The 19,756-nt window shown below is 61.4% G+C and overlaps 12 protein-coding genes across 12 annotated transcripts; 3 read left to right on the top strand and 9 right to left on the bottom strand.

Moving 5' to 3' along the window:
* Nucleotides 1-35: 35 nt before the first annotated feature.
* On the top strand, nt 36-3,461 carry MJAP1_003394 (uncharacterized protein; the record flags this gene model as incomplete). The annotated part of the gene is made up of 5 exons (XM_060267322.1): nt 36-230; nt 253-1,224; nt 1,247-1,658; nt 1,681-2,162; nt 2,385-3,461. The coding sequence occupies 5 exons, from the start codon at nt 36-38 to the stop codon at nt 3,459-3,461; spliced, it is 3,138 nt and encodes a 1,045-aa protein (XP_060123305.1).
* A 17-nt stretch (nt 3,462-3,478) lies between these two features.
* Nucleotides 3,479-6,581, bottom strand: MJAP1_003393 (uncharacterized protein; the record flags this gene model as incomplete). Its single annotated transcript, XM_060267321.1, has 2 exons — nt 3,479-4,633; nt 4,656-6,581. 2 exons carry the CDS (start codon nt 6,579-6,581, stop codon nt 3,479-3,481), a joined length of 3,081 nt encoding a protein of 1,026 aa, XP_060123304.1.
* Nucleotides 6,582-6,612: 31 nt separating this feature from the next.
* MJAP1_003392 (uncharacterized protein) lies at nt 6,613-7,651 on the bottom strand (the record flags this gene model as incomplete). Its single annotated transcript, XM_060267320.1, has 3 exons — nt 6,613-7,247; nt 7,269-7,541; nt 7,564-7,651. 3 exons carry the CDS (start codon nt 7,649-7,651, stop codon nt 6,613-6,615), a joined length of 996 nt encoding a protein of 331 aa, XP_060123303.1.
* Nucleotides 7,652-7,714: 63 nt separating this feature from the next.
* MJAP1_003391 (glutathione transferase) lies at nt 7,715-8,377 on the top strand (the record flags this gene model as incomplete). The annotated part of the gene is made up of 1 exon (XM_060267319.1): nt 7,715-8,377. The coding sequence occupies one exon, from the start codon at nt 7,715-7,717 to the stop codon at nt 8,375-8,377; it is 663 nt and encodes a 220-aa protein (XP_060123302.1).
* A 98-nt stretch (nt 8,378-8,475) lies between these two features.
* MJAP1_003390 (uncharacterized protein) lies at nt 8,476-11,097 on the bottom strand (the record flags this gene model as incomplete). Its single annotated transcript, XM_060267318.1, has 1 exon — nt 8,476-11,097. The coding sequence occupies one exon, from the start codon at nt 11,095-11,097 to the stop codon at nt 8,476-8,478; it is 2,622 nt and encodes an 873-aa protein (XP_060123301.1).
* A 433-nt stretch (nt 11,098-11,530) lies between these two features.
* MJAP1_003389 (uncharacterized protein) lies at nt 11,531-13,046 on the bottom strand (the record flags this gene model as incomplete). Its single annotated transcript, XM_060267317.1, has 10 exons — nt 11,531-11,550; nt 11,731-12,117; nt 12,140-12,239; nt 12,263-12,397; nt 12,420-12,609; nt 12,632-12,754; nt 12,777-12,855; nt 12,878-12,959; nt 12,982-13,008; nt 13,032-13,046. 10 exons carry the CDS (start codon nt 13,044-13,046, stop codon nt 11,531-11,533), a joined length of 1,158 nt encoding a protein of 385 aa, XP_060123300.1.
* Nucleotides 13,047-13,157: 111 nt separating this feature from the next.
* Nucleotides 13,158-13,893, top strand: MJAP1_003388 (uncharacterized protein; the record flags this gene model as incomplete). The annotated part of the gene is made up of 4 exons (XM_060267316.1): nt 13,158-13,172; nt 13,225-13,402; nt 13,425-13,523; nt 13,547-13,893. 4 exons carry the CDS (start codon nt 13,158-13,160, stop codon nt 13,891-13,893), a joined length of 639 nt encoding a protein of 212 aa, XP_060123299.1.
* A 33-nt stretch (nt 13,894-13,926) lies between these two features.
* On the bottom strand, nt 13,927-14,850 carry saf4 (the record flags this gene model as incomplete). The annotated part of the gene is made up of 6 exons (XM_060267315.1): nt 13,927-14,372; nt 14,395-14,479; nt 14,502-14,649; nt 14,672-14,696; nt 14,719-14,811; nt 14,835-14,850. 6 exons carry the CDS (start codon nt 14,848-14,850, stop codon nt 13,927-13,929), a joined length of 813 nt encoding a protein of 270 aa, XP_060123298.1.
* Nucleotides 14,851-14,874: 24 nt separating this feature from the next.
* Nucleotides 14,875-16,048, bottom strand: RAM2 (galactose-6-sulfurylase; the record flags this gene model as incomplete). Its single annotated transcript, XM_060267314.1, has 5 exons — nt 14,875-14,949; nt 14,972-15,185; nt 15,208-15,621; nt 15,644-15,893; nt 15,916-16,048. 5 exons carry the CDS (start codon nt 16,046-16,048, stop codon nt 14,875-14,877), a joined length of 1,086 nt encoding a protein of 361 aa, XP_060123297.1.
* Nucleotides 16,049-16,105: 57 nt separating this feature from the next.
* MJAP1_003385 (uncharacterized protein) lies at nt 16,106-17,209 on the bottom strand (the record flags this gene model as incomplete). Its single annotated transcript, XM_060267313.1, has 1 exon — nt 16,106-17,209. One exon carries the CDS (start codon nt 17,207-17,209, stop codon nt 16,106-16,108), a length of 1,104 nt encoding a protein of 367 aa, XP_060123296.1.
* Nucleotides 17,210-17,570: 361 nt separating this feature from the next.
* MJAP1_003384 (uncharacterized protein) lies at nt 17,571-18,207 on the bottom strand (the record flags this gene model as incomplete). Its single annotated transcript, XM_060267312.1, has 2 exons — nt 17,571-18,159; nt 18,182-18,207. The coding sequence occupies 2 exons, from the start codon at nt 18,205-18,207 to the stop codon at nt 17,571-17,573; spliced, it is 615 nt and encodes a 204-aa protein (XP_060123295.1).
* Nucleotides 18,208-18,393: 186 nt separating this feature from the next.
* On the bottom strand, nt 18,394-19,692 carry MJAP1_003383 (cystathionine gamma-synthase; the record flags this gene model as incomplete). The annotated part of the gene is made up of 1 exon (XM_060267311.1): nt 18,394-19,692. The coding sequence occupies one exon, from the start codon at nt 19,690-19,692 to the stop codon at nt 18,394-18,396; it is 1,299 nt and encodes a 432-aa protein (XP_060123294.1).
* Between the last annotated feature and the right edge of the window lie 64 nt (nt 19,693-19,756).

Here is a 19,756-nt window from a genome sequence, read left to right as displayed (position 1 = left end):
AAGAGGAAGCTGACTAAGCTGTGGCGACGACCATCATGGTGGGGGCCGTGCGCGTGGGGTACGCGCTCCTCATCGGCCTGTGCCTGTTTGGTGGGACAAGAGCGAGTGATGCGAAAGAGGAAAAGAGTAGCGATGTGCTGCGCCGCGTTTTAGCGCGCCTCGAACGCGAACGGACAGAGTTACAGGGGTATATTACCGGAAACACGACCGAGCAAGGGAACTGGACCGTGGTACGTATGCCAAGCTCACCAGACGCGCGACCCGAAAGGCATCGATGACGACGTCAAAAAGGTATTCAGTCCGAGTGCCGAGGCACACACGTACTACCGCAACATGACGGGCTTCTTTGACGGAAATTTCACGGCGAAACCGCTTGGGCACGCCAAGAACGAAAGCGAGCGTGGCGCGCTGGACTGGTTCGGGGCCAAGACGCGGATGGAGATGCAGATCTCGTCGCGCCGCGTGCCCGAGGCAAATGTGTCGCAGCTGTGGGGCGAAATGGTCGTGACCATGCCCCACAATCATACCCATGCCAATGCCGCGACGGAGCTCGACGTGAGCGGTGTCCACGCATTTGACGACGGACACGTCTACTTGGTCGGCGTGCCGCGCACCTCGCCAGAAGACCTGGACGTGCGGCGCATCTTTGGCATGCTGCCGGACGACGCGGCGCTGCGCAACGGCTCGTACGCTGCCGTACTGCAGGATATCGAGAGCCGCCGCAAGCGTGTGCAGGCCCTGCTTGACGAAAACAAACCGCTGCCCGAGACCAGCACGGGAAGCCTCGTGCCGACTAACTGCTCGCTGCACATCTACGGCCAGCTGCAGCCGGTGGGGCCGCCGTCGTCCGAGGGCGATATGCACCTGATTGAGCGCGAGCTCGAGCATCCATCGGGCGTGTGGACGCGTCGTCCCCCGCTGCTTGCACTACAGGTCGTTGCGTACTCGCCGCAGTGCGCCATGGAACTCGAGTCGAGCGTCCTGCAGGGCATTCCCATGCGCCAGTTTTGGGCTGACACGCGCTTCTACATGACCGGTATGATTGCCGTGCTCCTCGTACAGCTCGTACTTATGATGCGCCTCGGCGAGCGCGCGCAGACGCCAAGCGCGATCGCCAAGATCTCGGGCGTGACGTTCTTTCTGCAGACCATGTACGACGCGCACGTCTGCCTGATGCATCTCATTGTCGGCGTGATGCTCGAGGCTCCGCTCAATCTCTTCATGGTACGCCACCCGACTCACCCAGTTTGGCATTGCGTTCCTCTCTGGCATTCTATTTATGGCGTACGAGTACCCTCTTGTGGTCATTGTCATGCGCCAGAGCGTGCAGACGCGACCGACGCCGGCGCCGGCGCCGGCGCCGGCAGCCGACGAGCAGGGCGAGGACGAGTCGCTGTGGGCACAGCGCTTCACGGCGCTCCGCGAGACAGTGACCGAGTCCGCGCACGAAATGCCGCGCATGTCAATCTCGCTTGTGCTCTCGATGATCGCGTTTATTATCTCGATCGTGATGCCCAAGCTCCTGGCGTACATGCTCGTGCCCCTCCTCTTTTCGTTCTGGGTGCCGCAGATCATGCAAAACTACCACACACGCTCGGTGGGCATCCCGGCCGGGACGGTCGTTGGCATGACCCTCACGCGCTTCTACCTCCCTTTGTGTACGTTGCGCAGCTGACCCAGACCTCTTTCAGTACTCGCACAACCTGCTCTTTTTCGAGCCGACGCAGCTCGTGTGGATCCCCATTGCGTGGCTCGTGGTGCAGATGCTCGTGCTCGTCGGCCAGGACTGCCTGGGCCCTCTTTTCTTTGTGCCAGTGGCATGGAGAGAAAGCGAACAGCACTGGAACTGGCATCCTGCACCCGAGGCCCTCGCCGAGCTCTTGGAAAGCTCGGACGACGTCGAGGGGCACATTGACCCGGCGGATGTACCGCTGGGCGACTGCCCCGTCTGTCTCTCGGAGAACACATGGGAATGCGATGCGTACGAAGACCATGCAGAGCACGAGCACCTCTTGTCCAGCACGCAGAAACCCACCTCGCGCGTCTGGGCACACACGCTGCTGGCGCACGTCGCGCCTCACTGGCTGGCCGACCCATCGCCGCGGCCGAACGTCATGGTCACGCCGTGCAAGCACATCTTTCATACCAAGTGCCTAGAAGAGGTACGTGCTATTTCTGACCCAGTGGATGAACATCAAGCATATCTGCCCCAGTTGCCGCCTTCCGCTGCCGCCATACGAGCGGCGACCGTAGACCTCCACTATCTGTGCGCCATCGATATCAGCATGGCCTGGACGCGACGGGCGGGCGTCGCGCTGGGTGCCGCCCTCGCTGCGTGCGCGCTGTCCGTGCACGGACGCGATGTTGGCCATATGCTGACCGAGCGCATTGGGCCAGGGCGTGTGCGCCTGCCTCTATCCGGCAAAAATACGATCGCGTCGCACCTGGCCGAGGTACAGCCGGTGCAGGTCGTGATCGGAGGCCTAGTGGCCACGCTGTTTCTGCACTTTGGTCTGCTGACCGATCTTGATGGATACCTGCATATGCGGCGCGCACGCGGGCACGTCGCGTACTGGACGCTAGTCCTGCATGCGCTGTACGATGCATTGGTCGGCATCGCGCTGCTGTGCGCTGCGGCCACCGCGCCGCTCCCTCTTGCGGCGTACGGCACGATCGCCGGTGCGATCTCGCTTGTGTACTTTGTGATGCAGGACTCGCAGCTCTACAACCCCATGTTTCGTCCTCCGATCTGGGCCGCACCGACGGCGCCCCCGCGCACGATCCGCCCCTTGCGGAGTGTGCACGACCTTCCGCACTGCGCAGTGGACTCACTTTACGCGCTGGCCGAGTCGCGCTCGCCCGCGACGGTGTACCATGCGCTGCTCGGCGTACTTGTTCTCAACGTCTCTTTTCTCCCCATTCTATGCTCTTTTTGGCTCCCACAGATCGTGCACAATGCACGGCGAGGCGAGGTCGGACTCCCATTGCACACCGTGCTTGGCATGTCGCTCACACGCGCCTACCTGCCGTTTGTAGTACTGACCTATCCCGGGCACCTGCTCTTTCGCCACGAAAAGATCTTGGCCAAGCTGATGCTCGGGTGGATCGGCGTGCAGGTCGCCATCCTCCTGCTCCAATACGTCATGGGCCCTTACCCCCTTCCAACCCCGTCGGCGCCGGCGTGGAACTGGCACCCGTCGTGGCACGACTTGCGCGTAGCATTGGCCCAGGACCAGCATGCGGTGCTCGGCGACTGCCCCATCTGCCTCGTGCCCGTGCACGAGGCGCCGAAGCAAGCGTCGCGCGCCATGATCGCCCTCTCACGTACCACCAACCGGCACGCGATTCTGACGCCGTGCTGCCATGTCTTTCACACGGCGTGCCTGCTGCCATGGATGCGCGTCCGCCGCGTGTGTCCGACGTGTCGACTCGATCTCCCCGTTTACGAAGAATCAGTATAGACAATTCGTGTTGTAATCTACGGCGGCCCCATGGAGCCCATCGGCCCATACGTTTGAAAGTTGGGCATCGTGGCATTTTGCTGGTTGTTCGCATTGGTATAATAGGTGCTGTTCGGCATCGGCATGACGCTCGGCGGGCGCACCGCACCGCCAGGGCCGGTACCCGAGCGATCGCCGTTGTTGTCCTGCGGGTACTGCGGGCATGCATTGTTCGTCGCCATGTGGCCGACCATACCGCAGCGGCCGCAGCGGCGCTTGGTATTCGTCTTGTTCGGCATGTTTTTGTAGCCGCCAATCAGGCCCTCGGCTGCGGCCTTGGCATTCTTGCGCTGCAGACGGCGGCCCTGGTTCTTGACCAGCGCCGCAATGTCGTCCTCGAGACGCTTCTTGCGCAGCGCGTCGAGCGCCGCATCACCGGTCGGCACTAGCGACTCGGTCATGATGCTCTGCTCCTCGATCTCCTTGCGCTGCTTGACGTACGCATTGACCACGGCAGGGTTGCGCACAATGTGCTTGTACCACACGCCATTAATCAGGCGGCGCACAAGGAGCGGCTTGGACGACTTTTGCTCCGCAATCATATGCCGCCGCTCCTCCTCGTTCCACTCTTGCTCCTCCTTTGCAGAGATGCGGGGGGGTACGGGGTTCGAGAGCGCGGCAAGCTGCGCCTTCCAGATACGCGCAATCTCGGAGCGGTAGATGGCCTGCTGCTCCGCGACATTGTACCGGTGACCGGACTTGGCACGCGCTTCCGCTTCCGCGGCCAGGCGCTCGTCCACGTCCTCGCCTGCACGCAGGAAAATCTCCTTCATCGAAACACGCACAAAGCTAAAGGCTTCGCCACGGCCACTGGGGTCGCCGTCGCCGTGCAGCTTGAGCATAGCCTTGCCTTGCGTCGCATGCAAAAAGTTCTTGCTCGTGATCCACGGCGCAAGCAGCTGCTCGATATCCAGCTTGGTCTCGTCGCTGTCGTCCTCGTGGCCCTCGGCGGTCTTGGTGAAACCGGCGTCGAGCAGGTGGCGCTGGCCGACTTGCATGCCCTCGACCAAGCAAATGTGCTCGGGCGTGAGCAACTTCTGTAGCTCGGCCTCGTCGGGAATCGGCACATTGGGCTTGAGACGCCAAAAGCCTTGGTGCTTGTCGCCCGACTTGCGGTGAAAGACCATGAATTCCTGGGTAAGTAAGGAGACGTACGTTTAGGCGCTGGCGCATCTGCAGCTCATTGTGGTCAGGGAAGTACTTCATCACACGGTGAATCTTGATGCGGTGCGCGGGGCTCTTTTCCAGCAGCTTGTAGGTAATCATCCGGAGACGGTGCTTGACATTGTTTGTCACCAGACGCGCGTGGGGACCGGGAATCGGCGTCGTGGGATAGGTCTGGCCGACGGTAAAGAGGTAGGGAATGTCGCGCAAATAATACTTGACATCGGTCTTTGTCGTGCTCCGGATAAACAGGAAATCGTTCTGCTGGGGCTTGTGCCGGAAGAGCGGCGCACGCGTCATGTTGTTGTACAATACAGGCTGCGTCTGGCCAGGCTCGACGCTGCCAAACTTCATAAACGGCGACTCATCGGTGGTATCCAAAACAAACGCCTCGCCGAGCTCGGCACGGGGGATATGGTCGTCCTTGCTGTCCTTTTTGCGGTAGTAGTTCACCAGCAAGGAGCCCATGCCGAGGTTCGACAAGAGGGGCGGGTACTCTTCCGAGTACTCGCACAGCACAAAGTTGCTTGCGTCCTTCAGCGTCAGGTCGCGCGTGCTGTGCAGCACCTCGCTGGGGTCCTTGGACTTTTTCTCGCCGTCTTTCTTGCGCGACGAGCGCACCTTGGAAAAGGTAATGGGCATGTTGGACGGGAACTGGATCAGCGGACGGTGCCACGAGCGCGTCTCGTGCTTTGCGAGGCGCATCTTGTAAAACGGCAGCTGCAGCTTGATCGCCGGCCACGCGTGGCGCACGACCAGCTGACCGAGCGTCTGACGCACACGGTGGCGATGCTCCTTGCTCAGCTCGTACATGCGGTCGTTGGACAGATTGAACGGATCGAGCTCGGCAGTGAACTTGCTCGATTTGAGCAGGTTTGGCGGCGCATCTGCACGCAGCAGCGACACCTGCTTCTCCTCCTGTGCCTGTTCGTTCTCGAGAATCATGTCCGCATCGTTCATGTCCATAATAAGGCGATCAAAGGGATGAAAACGCGTGTACGGATTCCAAATGATGCTCTCGAAAAAGTAGGCGCCATTTGCAAGCTCTGCATTCCGGGGACGGCTTACATCTTCGAGCTTGGGGATATGGTCGCTCGCGAGCGACTCGGCGTACTGCTTACGCCAGTTGCTCTGCACGATACGGCGCTCCCAGTCGTCGACCTCGACGTTGTTCACGAGGCGGCCAGGGCGTTTCTTGGTACGGTCTGCATGGTCGTCGTCAAACTGGACAGCACAGCCGGGAATCACTTCCCGGACCTTGCCTTCCTCAAAGCACGACTTGGCGAGGCGCGCAACGACATTCTTGGGTGGCTTCATCGTGCTCGGTGCGTGGATCGACGTCAACGCCTCCTCACCACTCGGCGGGGGCACCGCCGAAAGGCTCGGTCCCGCGCGCACCTCGGGCAGCTTGCCTTGGAGACGGCGGCGCTTTTGCGACGGCGTGACAAAGAGGTCGGTATAATTGAGCACCTTGCCCGGCGCAAAGTCGGGGAAGATCTTTAGCGCCTCTTGACGGGGAGAGAGCGGCGGCGTCTTTTCGCGCACCTCCTCGACCGCCGGGGCAGGGGGCGGAGCGGGCGCAACCTGCTCCTGTTCCTCCTCGTCCTCGTCGGCAAAGTCGTCATCCTCGCCACGGATCTTCATCATCGAGTGACGCAGTGGACGCGAGGTCGGCGCATCGTCCTGCTTCTCTTCTTCGGCCTCATCGTCGTCCTCCGGCACTTCCACGACAGCATCGTCGTCAAAATCGTTACGGTAAATTTCGTCTTTGTTCAGAGCCTGTGCAGTGGACGCTTTCGAGCCTAGGCCAATATGGCGCAGGTCGGATTGATTGCCTACGACGCCAAGATCCTCGAGGACTTGCCCAAGCGCAAGACCCTCGAGATGCGACACGGCGTCGTCATGCTCGACCTCCATGCTGGCGACGCACAGGAAAGCCACGTGGGGACTACGAGAGGCGGAACAAACGGGTGGCGTTTATATAGGCGTGCCCCGCGAGGTCTTCGAGCCCGATCTGGTGGAGGGCCGCGGCAACAGCAGCAACCTCCCCGATCTGGCAGGGCTCGTTGCGGCCTTTCACCGCCGAGGACGCCGTCCACTTTTCCGGCTTGACCTTGGCGGGGGAGTAGAGCGCTGCGAGCGAGGGCTCCGACTTTCGAAATTGGTCGAGATAGGGAGCGGACGCGTGTGTAGGTCGAATATCGCACCAGGGCGCATCCGTTTCGAGCATGATGCGGTGCAGGGGAATCTGCTTGACCACGTCGAGGTTCTCCTGCGTCTTGAGCGAGCAGCCATTGACACCGACATAGAGTCCAAGCGATAGGAGCTCGTGCAGCTCGTCCGAGGTGCCGGTGAAGCTATGCACGACGCCGACGCATCCCGGCCCGTCTGCCGACGGCTCGGGCGGCGCGCCCCACGCTCTGCGCAGTGCACCGAGGTGAGGGCGCAGCGCAGCGACAAAGTCGGCATGGGCGGCGCGCGAGTGCAAAAAGAGAGGGAGGCCCGTCTGCTCGGCGAGCGTCAGCTGCAGGTCAAACGAGCGCTTCTGTGCCTCGGCGGGCGCAAAGTGCAAACGGTCATAGTCTGGTGAGTATAGCAACGTACCGAGCCCACACTCGCCGATTGCGACGATTCGTCCTTCTTTGCCGTGGTGCGCGTCGACGAGCGACTTGAGGGCGGCCATGTACGCACTAGGGCCGCCTTTGTACGTATCCAGCTCAGTACTCCGGGTGGGGTGGCAGCCAGCAGTACCGTACAAGCCGGCGCGCGACTTTACAAGCTCAAGCACGTCGTGCGTCTCGCTCAGCGAGCCGGCTGTAATAATCTGCGCCTCGACGCCGGCATCTGTCGCACGCTGGAGCACATTCTCGAGGTCATCTGTATCAGCTTTTTCACGTACCTTGATGTTTTTTCTTCTCATGATATACGCCTCGGAACATTGGGTCGCCGAGGTTCACGGCAATTTCAACATAGCGGGGCACGGTCATGGCCCTTCGAAGCATCCCCGCACTAACCTCCACTTCCCAACCCTCCGCTAACTCCGTACGACGATGCCGAACCAAATTCAGTTTTACTTTGACTGCGTGAGCCCGTGGTCGTACATTGCATACAATGTGGTAAAGCGCTATGAGAAGGTGTGGAACGTCCAGGTCGACTTCCTGCCGCGTAGTCTGGACTATGTCATGAAGTTTGCCAATAACAAGCCGCCGGTTACCGTGCCGAACAAAGGTGCGCATATGTTCCGCGAGCTGAGCTACGCGGACCGCATGTTTGGCACCAAGTTGCAGTTCCCTAGCAATTTTCCGTTTCCCACGATGTTCCTGATGGGATTCTTGCGCGCCGCGAAAGACAAGGCGCCCGGGCAGTTCGACAAGCTCCTCGAAGCGAGCTTCAACACGATCTGGCGCGACGGCCAGCCGCTCCAGAATGCCGAGCAGATCCAGGCCATGGCTGAGTCCTTCTTTAAGGGCAACGAGTCGGACCTCGCGCAGCTCCTCGAGTTTGCCGGCTCGCGCGACGGCCGTCACTTGTTGCGTGGCGAAAGCGAGAAGCTTGTAGAGGAAGGCACGTTTGGTTTCCCGTGGTTCGTCGCTACGCGTGAGGACGGCGAGACGACGCAGGTCTTTGGTGTGGACCATTTCGAGTTCCTGGCCGCGTTCTTCCACAAGCCTTACCTGGGTCCAATGGGTACTGGCGAGACGCCGCGTTTGTAGAAAAGAATTTACAAATTGTATTCAAAATAGTATACTGACTGACAGACTATGTCAAGAGAAAAGTTGCAGAAAGCTTAAGGGGAGGGGGATGTGCCAACTTAGTAGCTGGCCGACACACTCTGCTGGCCGCGGTGAGCGTGGAGCGAGACCGAGTACTGCTCGTGGTTGTTGCGGTGACCAGCGCTGTTGTGCTGCTGCTGCTGCTGGTAGTAGGAGCTGATCTGGTCCTGCGACAGACCCGAGCCACCAAGGAGACCCTGGGCAAGGATCTGCTGGAGGTCGCTGCCGTCAGAGTCCTGGGTAGCACCCTGGGGCGACGAGCGCGAGCGGGTCTCGGCACCGTCCAGGTCGCCGCTGCTGCCCTGGCTGTTCACAACCGTCGCGGCCTGCTGGCCACGGTGGTGCGAGGCCGAGGAGGTCGGCGAGGCGTGCGAGGCGCGCGAGCGCGTCAGGCGGCCGTTCGAGGCAGAACCAGTGTGCGAGGCACGGCTGCGCGAGTGGCTGCTCGACGGCGAAGACGACTCGGAGCCCGAGCTGGTGCTCGAGGCCGACTCAGAAGGCACACCGTTAGCAGTGACACCCGAGGCCGACTCCGAGGCAGAGCCGGTGCTGGAGGCCTGGCCGTGGTGACGCGAGTGCGAGGCACTGCCGCTCGACGAGGGGCTGCTCGAGCTCGAGCCCGAGGCGGCCGACGAGGAGCCGGTAGCGTCTGCAGCATCCGACGCGGAGCCAGTAGCATCAGCGGAGCCCGACGACGAGCCAGTGGCATCAGCGGAACCCGACGACGAGCCGGTGGCGTCCGCCGCGCCCGAGGTCGCGGACGAAGCACCAGTGGCAACCGACGAAGGCGACGAGCTGTTCGAGTCGCTGTGCACACCGAACAGGGGCGACACCGAGTGGTGGCGGCCGCCAGTCGAGGAAGCACTAGCCGAGCCCGAGCCCGAGCCAGTCGACGAGTGGTTGTGGCCGTGGCGGGTGGCGTTGCCAACAGCCGAGCTGGCAGCGTCCCACGAGCCGGTGGCAGCAGCGGCGACGCGGCCGGCAGCGCTGTTCAGCCAGCTGTCGTCCGAGCGCTTGAACAGACCACGCTTCGCAGCGGGGTCCGAGGCAACGCTCGGGGCGGCAGCGGCCGAGCCAGACGACGAAGCCGAGTCCGTGGGGGCAGCCGACGAGCTGGCCTGGGTAGCGGACTGGAAGCCCTGGTTGCCCGAGTCCGAGACGGTGCTCCAGTCGCCCTGCGAGGCAGCGGGGCTGTCGCTCGAGGCGGACGAGGCACCAGTCGAAGCACCCGTCGAAGCGCCCGAGGCCGAGCCAGTAGCCGAGCCAGAGCCCGAGGCGGAGCTCGAGCCCGAGGCCAGCTTGGTCTTGCCATGGTGCTTCTTGCTGCCAGTCGACGTGGCGTTGGCGTGGTGCTTGCCAGCAACCGCAGCCTTGGCGTTGTGCTTACCAGTGGCAGTGGCGTTGCCGTGGTGCTTGCCAGAGGCCGAGGCAGTAGCGTTGTGCTTGCCGTGGTGCTTGCCGGTAGCCGAGGAAGTGGCGTTGTGCTTGCTGTGGTGCTTGCCGTGGTGCTTGCCGGTGGGCTGCTCAGGGTACGAGTTGGTCAGGTCACCACCAGCGACACCAGCAGCCTGGTTGTTGCCAGTGCTGTTCGAGTGGCGACCGTTCGAGGCAATCGCCTGGCGACCGGCGCTCGTGCCGTGGACACCGTGGCGCGAGGTGCTGTGCAGCACGCTGTCCGTGTCCGTAGGCAGCTCGAGGTTGTTACCCGAGCTAGCCTGGTTCACACGGAAGTTGTGGCCCTGCGAGCCCGAGCCCGAGCCCGAGCCAGTGCTCGACGCCGAGGACGAGGCCGATTGCAGCGCAGCACGCACAGCCGAGGTAGCCTGGGGCGAGTCGGAAGCGTAGTGCTGGCCACCGATGTTGAGCACAAGGCCGGGCTGGCTGTCGCTGTTGCCGTTGCTGCTGCCTTGCGAGCCGGAGGAGCCCGAGTTGGAGGAGCCGCTGCTCAGGATCTGGTCCACCATGTTGGGGCTGTCCGAGCCAGTAAGAGCATTCTGGCCGTCAGACTGCGCGTTCGTGGCATCGTTCAGCGCCTGGAGGTTGTTGCTGTTCGAGCTGCCCGAGCTGCCGCTCTGGCCGTTGTTGCCCGAGGTCGAGCCAGTGCCCTGGGCCGACTCAGGGAGAGAGAAGCCCCAAGGACCGTCGGCCTGCACCATTTGGTCGTTCGAGTTGTGCGACAGAGCAGAGCGGCCCGACGAAGTCGAGGTCTCCTCGCTGTCAGCCGACGACGACGACGAGTGGTGGGCGCGGCGGGCCTGGGTGTGGTAGGTGCTGTCCTTGTTCTCAATGACGAACTTGGGCGACACCTTCTTCTCCTGACCGTGCGAGAAGACCAGAGCGTACTGGTTCTTGTTGTTCACCTTGGCCGGGGCCTTGGCGAGGAGGGTGTTGTTGTGGGCGCTGGTGCCATCGACACCCGAAGCGATCTTCTTCACGACGTGCTTGTCCTGACCGTTGATCTCAACGAGCGAAATGTCCATCTTCTTCCAGTCGGAAGAACCCGAGACGTCCGGCTGCCAGGTCACGTTGAAGGAGTGACCAGGGCGAGTCGCGGCGGGGGCCTGGGGAACAACACCGTTCGAGGCGGCCTTGCTCACAGGGGCAGCATTGGCCAGCATGCCAGTGGCGGTGATGAAAGCGGGGATGAAGCTGTACTGCATAGCGACAGGATTAGGAAAGAAGGTAGTATAAGTTGGGAGTACGCGGTCAACGCTGTACCAAAGTCGCTAGGGAGACGGTGTGTCCGGTTGCCAGAACCGGGAGTGTGAAGAGGGAGTAGGTGAAGGACGGAGGGAGTCACATTGCTGAATTATAAGTGTTTCCTGCACGGGCTGTCGCTGCACAGCAGAAAGACCGCGCACGCATCGTAGATGCTCAACGCCCTCAGACGGCACTCCACTGGTCTTTTGTGCAGTGTGGAGTCTCTTTTTGTCTACACGTGACTTTGATCGGTGCGGGGAAGCGAGTCTGGATGAACATCTACGAGCCACTCTACTGGCGCGAGTACCTTAATGGAAGGCTCGGTTGGCTGCACGCGCACGTCAGAATCTGGTGATCACAGCCACATACCCTGCTTTCCCGAAATAGCGATAGCTAGATGCTCGAGCTGTTCGCTCCAATGGCCAAGTGCCTCGCGCTGGTGATGTGCGAGCGAATCGGAAAGCTTGGCAAGCTCTAGCGTGGACGCTTGTTCATCCATGCGGCCCTGGATGCGGCCATCGAGGATCAACATCAGAACCAATGACGTAACCTCGTTGAGGGGCCGGCGGAGAAGCTGCGTCAGCAAAAATTACGCACCCTGGACAGTGTGGCTAGCTGGATCGAGCCATAGGGGCGTACGACATCGATGAGGTACTGGATTCGCAACTCTTTGAGCACGTCGGCGATAAACTCCGAAATGAATTCGTCTTCGGTGAGGGTGGCGTGATTTTCTTCCACGATCCGCTCGGCCTCTTGGATGTCGCGCCGTTGGTACGCGTCGACCAGCGACGTCATGGCGATGATGTTCGGGTCCTCGCGGTAGGGCTTGGTCTCCTGTGAGTCAAAGGGGTTGACGTCATTGCCGGTCAGCATGTGCGCCAGTACAAGGTACTTGAGCACCTGGATGCGCAAGGGGCTCCCTGCCTCATCGTAGCTGCGAAAGGCTTGGAAAAAGTCGACTTGGGCAGCCTCCCAGTTTTCTGTGTGAGCGGCGCGACGTACTCTCGGACATGTGCATCTTTCCGCCACTCTCGCGGATGATACCCATGGTACGGGGATGGGGGATCGCATTCTTGATGCGCATCGCAGCTTGATAGGTGTCCTGTGTTGGCAAAAGGGACCTACCTTGACCTTTTTCATGTTGCCCATCTCGCGGTACATTTGCACCTCGAGCGCAAGCAACTCGAGGAGAAGCGTGCCTTGGGACTGGCCATCACCCGTATCGCTCGCAAAGTCGCCCGTGCGCAGCTCGCGGAGGATCTGGGTGAGCACAGGAACCTACATCCACGAGGCGCGTCCACTCTTTCCGCGAGAGCCATAGCCGTGCAAGCTTCAGCTTGATTTTCATATTGAGGCGGTCGCTCTGCGTCGCTGCCAGCACCTCGTCCGTTGCGCTGTAAAACGACTCGAGGATCGCGAGCGTCGCCGAAGACGCCGAGACATAGTCGAGAATGGAGTTGACCGATTTCTCCCTGCATAAGTCGAATCACATACGTATAGTTACGCGTCACGGCCGACTTGGTATACTTGAGCAGCGCGCGGTAGGAGCGCAGCGCCTCTTCGTGGCGGCCGCGGTGAAAGTTGATCTTGGTCTGCTGCTTCAACGCCTTGAAACCCCTGCGTCAGTGAGGCAACGTGCCATTCGGTCATATCAGTCTCGGCATCCAAGATATCTTGTAGCTCACTTATCGCCTCGTCCGGTTTCTCGCCTTTGATGGCTGTGTGAGTCGCGCGACGCACCTTTGGCGTTGTAGTACTTGTTCTCGATGTACGCGTCCGCGTCCTGATCGTCGTCATCCTCCTCATATTCAAAGTCGTAATCCTGCATAAGCCTCTCTGCATACCTCCTCCAGCGCATCATCCATCATAAACTGCGTGAGCACACGCTACGTACGTCATCGTCCGACATCCTCGCTCGATGCGCACGGTCGCAGGACGCGACCTATCGGGGATTTACGCATTTATTTCGCCGGGCCGTGGAGCGACGCCTGTCGGGATCGGACGGCGCTTGTGAACCGCCATGCCTCAGCAGTCGGTGCGTAGTGCGGCGCGATGAGAATACGTGCTAACCAGTTGATTTCGTGCAGGAGAAGCTCTCTGTGTATCCTGAGTCGGATAAGCCCCTCGTTGTCGTCGAGACCGAGACGGAGCTCGAGCGCCAGATCGGCAACATCCGCCATGCCGTGCAGGGCTACACGCGCGATGCGCTCCAGACGGTGCGCTCGGGTGTGGACCGCGTGGTGCAGACGGAACACAAGGTCGAAAGTACGTCGCATTCCTGACACAGACCGCCTCGACAAGCTCGTTGCGAAGGACGAGTCGCTGACGCCCAACGGCCTCTACGTGGGTGTTGCGACGCTCGCGAGCATGGTCTTCACGCGGCACCGTACGTTTGATGAGCTAACGCAGGCTCCTTCCCGATCCGCTGGATCACCCCTCCGGTCGTCTTTGCGCTCTCGCTCAAATACTTCCTGCCCCACACTGCGGAGAACACGGCGAACTACTACGAGTCGATCGAGCAGAAGAAGTTCCCGGAGCTGAGCCAGAAGCGCCAGTCGGCCTGGAACACGATCAAGGAGAAGTGGGGTACGGGTGTGTCGCACCTCGAGATGGCCGGCTACCAAACCAAGGATGCGATCTCCTCGGGCATCCAAAACGTCGAGAAGAGCACCGGCCTCAAGGTCGGCTCCATCATCCCGACTGGCACTGTGCCGGAAGCTGCACCGCAGAAGGCGGACAAGGCGAAGCTCGTTTAATTTACATGGTATAGAGCCTGATAGCTTGCATCGTTATCGCTTCGCACGACCTGGCGCTAGAATCTGCCCGGCAAGGTTACGTGCAGCTGCGCTCATGCGCGGCGCACGAGCCGCTCGCCGCTTGAGCGTGGTTGTCGAGGAACGCCTCGGGGAACGAGGCGCATCGCGCGCCTCGCTCCACTCGCGCCGCACGTCGGGCGTCGCAAGGCCAGAAGACTCGCCGACCAGCGGCATGTCCTCGCTCCACCCGATCCGCTCACGCAGCGATGCATCGCGCTCCGCACGCTCAATACGCGCCTTCTTTTCGATACGGAACGATTTGCGCAGCTCGGCATTGATCGTGTAGGGGTCCGACCAACGCTCGGCAGAGTGGTCCTCGAGCTCCTCGATGCGCGCTTGGCGCTTTGCGCCGTCTTTTTGGCGTGTCTTGGTCTTTTCAAGCTGCGAAAAGGCCCCGTCCTCGTTCGGTGCATCGGGGTCTGGGTTAGGGGTACGACGTACCGTGGATGGGGTGGCCACCGTGCTCCTCGGGGTCCCAGTCCTGGAGCTGCTGCCGCGCGCCAGACTCGATCACATAACGCGTATTCTGCGTGAGCAAGGCGACGTACTTGGGGGTCGGTCCGGATCTCGAACCAGTTCTGGCACAGGTGACACTTGCACCGAAACGCCCAGATGGGCGTGCTGTAGTAGTTGCCTACCTGTGTCTTGTGTGCATTGTATCGAACACCTTGGCCGATATGGTTATTGCACGAGCCGCTGCATAAGCTGTGGCACGTACCACCAGATATTGAACGGGAGCTCGACTGCGTCAGCAACGCGACGTACACCGCACGACCCTCGTCCCGGGATTCTGCTTCGAAATGCCACTCTTCTTCTTCACCTCGCGATAATCCTCGTCATAAGGGCGGTACCGCCCCACTTTGTTCAGCGACACGACCTACTATTGAATCCCTGCATGATGGCCAAGAGACGCCTCCACATCTACGGCAAGGCGGCTTGGCGGAACTGCCAGTACTTGGTTCGTGCGGGGTCCGCGTGCGCGAGGCGCGCTAGGAGCTGCGTTAGGAAAAGCACGTACTGCACTACACGTAGGCCTGAGCGTGGCGTCGCCGGCCTTGATACGCTCAGCAGCGCTGTCCAGCAACCACTCGAGTGCATGTGCTGGCGTCTTGCCGGCCTCGTCGACCTCGGGCTGCTGCGCCGCACGCTCGTGGTCGGGTTGGGGAATATAGGAGAGGACGCGGCCATCGATCGTGTGCATCGGTACACGGGGCGTCAGGGCTGTGCACACGCTGCGTCAGTCGAGCGACGTACCCCCGCAAGTAGTTCCACGGGCTCGCATTGTTCGGCGCAACGGCAATCTTGTTGAGGGCATAGTCGATCTCTTCTTGGCGCTTTGCCTCAAGCTCAGGCGGGACAATGCGCCCTTCTAAGAGCCGGCCCCACACACAGAACCAGCGGTGGTTGTAGGCACTGTTGTTGCGCACGTCCGCCTCGAGCATATTGTCAACATACGCGAGCTCGCCGTCCCATAGTGCCGGAAACGCGCCTGCACCTGGTGCTTCCACCTTGTTGTCGTGCTTGTGCAGACCGCCAAAGTGTGCAAGCACCCACTGGCGGTAGGCCCACGTGTGGTAGTTCTTGCTGTCGAGGTCCAAGACGGTGCTGGTAAACGCAAGTTCGCGGCTCGGATCGCCGAGCACCGAAACAATCACACGGCGGTGTTGCCTGGGTAAGATGTGCGACCTACCAGATCTGGTAGTTTTTCATATTGCCCTGCGCAAACTCGTCCATAAAGTCGAGCTCGTCGCGCAGGCGCTGGTGCGAAGCGTCCGAGGCCGCCATCTCGAGCAAGACCTGTGCGCGGTACTGCCACACGCTATAGTTGGCGGGGTTCAGGTAGATCAGATGCTCGGTGAGCGCGAGCGCGCGCTCGGATGCCTCGACGCCGTTAGGACGCATCTGCTTCAAAGCGCGAAACAGGTCCATGGCCTTGGTGTCTGGGTGAGCGGAGCCACCTACAGTCCGGGTCATACATGATGGGGCACAGTGGCTCGGGGCCATCCACCTGGGGCACAGGCGTAACGTCTGCCCACACCGATTCTTGCGCAGCCATATCGTGGTCGTCGCCCTGCAGCTCCGCGATGGCCACCATGGCTGTGTGAATGTGGAGGACAAAGGAACACTTTCTTTCACGAGCTACGAACAAAGATTAAACGGCATTCTGCATGCGGCGGCGGCGCTGTTCCGTGCCATAGAGATAAGCGTCGAGCATATCCAATTCAGCATTCGGTGCATCCGGAGGCCCATAGAAGAGATCCGGCTCGCACCGCGTCTCGGACAAGGAGCACCACTCGCACGAGCCAAGATGGTACTCAAGCATGCGCTGCACCTCGTCCCTCGACCACCCCTCGAACTCGATTTCGAGCACGAGCGGCTGACGTAGACTAGACGAAGTAAGCATAGCCGACACATCGAGGTCGCTGGGCCAGATTCCACGGCCGCGCAGCACCTGTTCGAGTGCGGTGAGCCGCTGCTCGTGTGCGCTGTAGGCTGCATGAATCGCATGGAGCCTCTCGCGTACGGTGCTGTCCAGCATGCCCGTTGCAGTCCATGAATCCTCCAAAGACGCATACGTCTCGACCGCTTGACCCCGCTCGAGGATGCTGCCTATGTCGGGCTCGAGAGGGACGTGCATTGTCGTGACCAGCTTTGAGCTCGGGCGCGACGTGACCGGCATCGGGAACAGGAGGTCGAGATCGTATGCGCTCGGTGTGTACTCTTCCACGGTCTGGATACGCTCCGGCACGGCGGCCTTGGGCTTTTCGTGCCACACGCCCATCGCAGCGTTCGCCGAGGCGACGGCCATCTCGAGCGCGCGCTGGGAGCACTGCAAGCCCCAGCGCTGGGCATCCATCGCATACGCAAACGCCGGCGTGGCATGCGTAGCCTTGCGGTTCCAGTCCTTGTCGATATCGCAGCCGGCCGCACGCAGAGCGAGCGGGGCATTGGTAATCATGTTTTCAAAGAGTCGTGCGCCTTGGGGTCCCGACGAAAACGAGCGTGCAGACTGAAGGCCCGGCCCATGGCGCATGGACGGTGCCAGCGAGGGTCCACGCGGGAGGCGCGCACGCATCAGTGCAAAGTTGCCCAGGCGCGTTCCGCGGCTCGAAAGGCCATAGTGTTCCGGCACAAAGCCCGGACGCGACGGCATGCGCGTCGCCGTCTGCGCGGCGTGCGACGGCGAAAAGACGCGTAGCGCTCCCTTCCACACCGGAGCAATCTGCTCGAGAGTGTAGGACATGTAGCGCCCCATACGGGACAAGGAGCGCAAACGCCGTGCCTGCTTCAGCGCGGCGCCTGGGGGAGCGTCCGTGCGCAGGCGTGCATACCCCATACGTCCTTGCTGTGGAGAGGCTTGGTGGCGCATGCCTGAGAGCGCATCTAACGTGCGCCCCCATTTGGCCACGGACCTCATCAGGTCTAACTTTGGTGGCCCGACCATCCGTGTCTCGTCCTGCCCACGGCTGCCGCCTTCTTATACCATTCTTCTTGGGTGGCGGTGGCGTAGTGCACGTGACCCGACACAGTGCGCGCCAATCGCGGGGTGCGGCAAAAGGGAAAACGCTACGGGCCTACGGGGCAATGGTATCGGTAGTCGCCCGTCGTCTCATAGCTTACAACAGAAGCAACAGCGACACACCAATAGGCGCGACAATGAACAAAAGGAGATGAATAGAGGGGCGCACGCCCGCGCTCAGGAAGAGAATCGGGAACGTGTTGCCATATTTGCCCTCGCCAGTGGTCGCCGTGAGGGGGCGGAAGCCGACCATCTTGTCGGGGTCGTTCGTCACAAGATCGTCACAGTTGGGGATCCTGCATGCGTCGGCAGCGGCGACCTTGGCCTGGACACGGTACCAGCACGTAGATGACTTCGGGCCCGTGCAGCAAGTGTTGATAATGCTGTCCGTCCAGCCAGCCTGCTGGTTGTCCGAGAGACCATTACCAATAGTGCAGGTGCCCTGCGTGGTGTCGGCAGAGACTGTCGCAACGGCACCGGGGCCAGCCGTGCCGGAGGCTTCAATCTGGTTCGACGCCGAGGGCGTCGGAGTGTCGGTGCTGTTTCCAGCCGCCGAAGAAGTCGGCGTTGCAGACGAGGCCGGAGACGTGTGGTTCGATGCGGTGCCGTTGCCGCCAGCGTTGTTCGACGGCTCGGCACGGGCAATCACAGGGGCGGCAACAATGGGGGCGCCCAGGTCATCCATACTACATTAGACAAAAAACGTACACATCAGGCATCTGGGCCACAACCATCGTAAAGAGCGTTGCGGCAAAGCACGCAAAGCACGCGAAAAACCAAGTTGTCTTCATATTTGCTACAGCCTCAAAGCGATACTGCAACGCGAGAAGCAAGTGCGGAGAGTGGGGTCGCGCCGCAAAAAGGAATGTGCCACGTGGGACCGCGTGCCCCAGGAATTTACGGGGAAAACTAGGACGACTCTACTTGTGCTTCGCGAGGGTCTGGAGCATGCCGCGCGTGAGGTCGGCCTTCAGGTCCTCAAAGTCCTCGATACCCGTCGAGATGCGGACAATGTTGGGACTCTCGTCCTTCGTGGCAAGCTTGCGCTGCTCGATCAGCGACTCGACACCGCCGAGCGACGTAGCAGGCACAAAGTAGGCGAGCTCGTGCGGCAGATAGACAGCGAACTTCTCCTCCTTGGTGAAGATGGCAAACGTGGGCGAGCCGCCACCCGGCATCTGCTTGCTAGGGTCAAAGTCGAGCTTCTCGAGCTTGTTGTGAGGGTTCAGGTCGCTGTCCTTGTCCGTGCGGGGCTGCAGCGTCGAGTGGAAGACACGCTGGACGAACTGGCCGTTTGCAATCTCCTTCGGCGTGCCTTCCGCGGGGGTCTGGCCCTCGGTGAGGGAGTGTAGCCACTTGACGAGCTCGGTCGCGGTCTTGCTCTGCTGGCGCACACGTAGCGACATGGTGCGCAGCGAACGCAGGAGGAGGTAGGCCTCCAGCGAGCCCAGCACCGCACCGTGCGCAGAGCGGTCGTCCCATAGCGCCTTGTAGCTCTTGTAATCCTTGGTGGCCACTACACCTGCGAGAATGTCCGAGTGGCCGCCCATGTACTTCGTCGCAGAGTGCATCACAAAGTCCACGCCCTGGTTAAAGGGGTTCTGCAGGGGCGGAGGGGCAAAGGTGCTGTCGACAGCAATGTAGGCCTTGGCTTCATGCGCACGCTTTGTGTAGTGCACCAGGTCGCGCGCCTCACCGGTGGGGTTGAGCGGCGTCTCGACCCAGACAAGCGTCGCGCCACGGCGGATGCCAGTCGCCTCGTCGAGCGTGCCCTCGTTCACCGGGAAGTTCTCGTCGAGATCAATGATCTTGGTATCGCGGCCACGCGCATAGATGTGCGCGGCTTCATGCACGCCAAAGTAGCCACGGCGGATCGCAATCGCCGACGGGGCGAGCAGGTTCAAAATGGCGAATGAGGCGGCAAGGCCCGAGCTGAAGGTGATCGCGTGGGCATCAAGAAGGCTGCTAAGCACCTTTTCCGCACGCAGCGAGGTGTCCTGAGTGTAGCGGCTATAGATGTTCACCGGGGGGTTCTCGGGCGTGTCGTACGAAGCGCGAGCGAGCTGCGCCATCTCGGAGTCGGGGTGCGGCTGACGGAATGTCGTCGAGAGCGACATGGCCGGCGCAATGGGGTGCGCCGGGTCCTTGTTTGCATCGGGGTGGTCAGCATGGAGCAGACGCGTCTCGAGCTCAGGTTTCGGCAGGGTTGGTGCACTCATGATGGGGATAAGCGACGCAGAGGCCCCTGCGCAGCGCAACGGCCTTGGCTGCTGACAAATTCGA

The sequence above is a fragment of the Malassezia japonica genome, chromosome 6 (genome assembly GCF_029542785.1).
Source record: "Malassezia japonica chromosome 6, complete sequence".
NCBI lineage: Eukaryota > Fungi > Basidiomycota > Malasseziomycetes > Malasseziales > Malasseziaceae > Malassezia > Malassezia japonica.
This window is presented reverse-complemented; position numbering and strand designations above follow the sequence as displayed.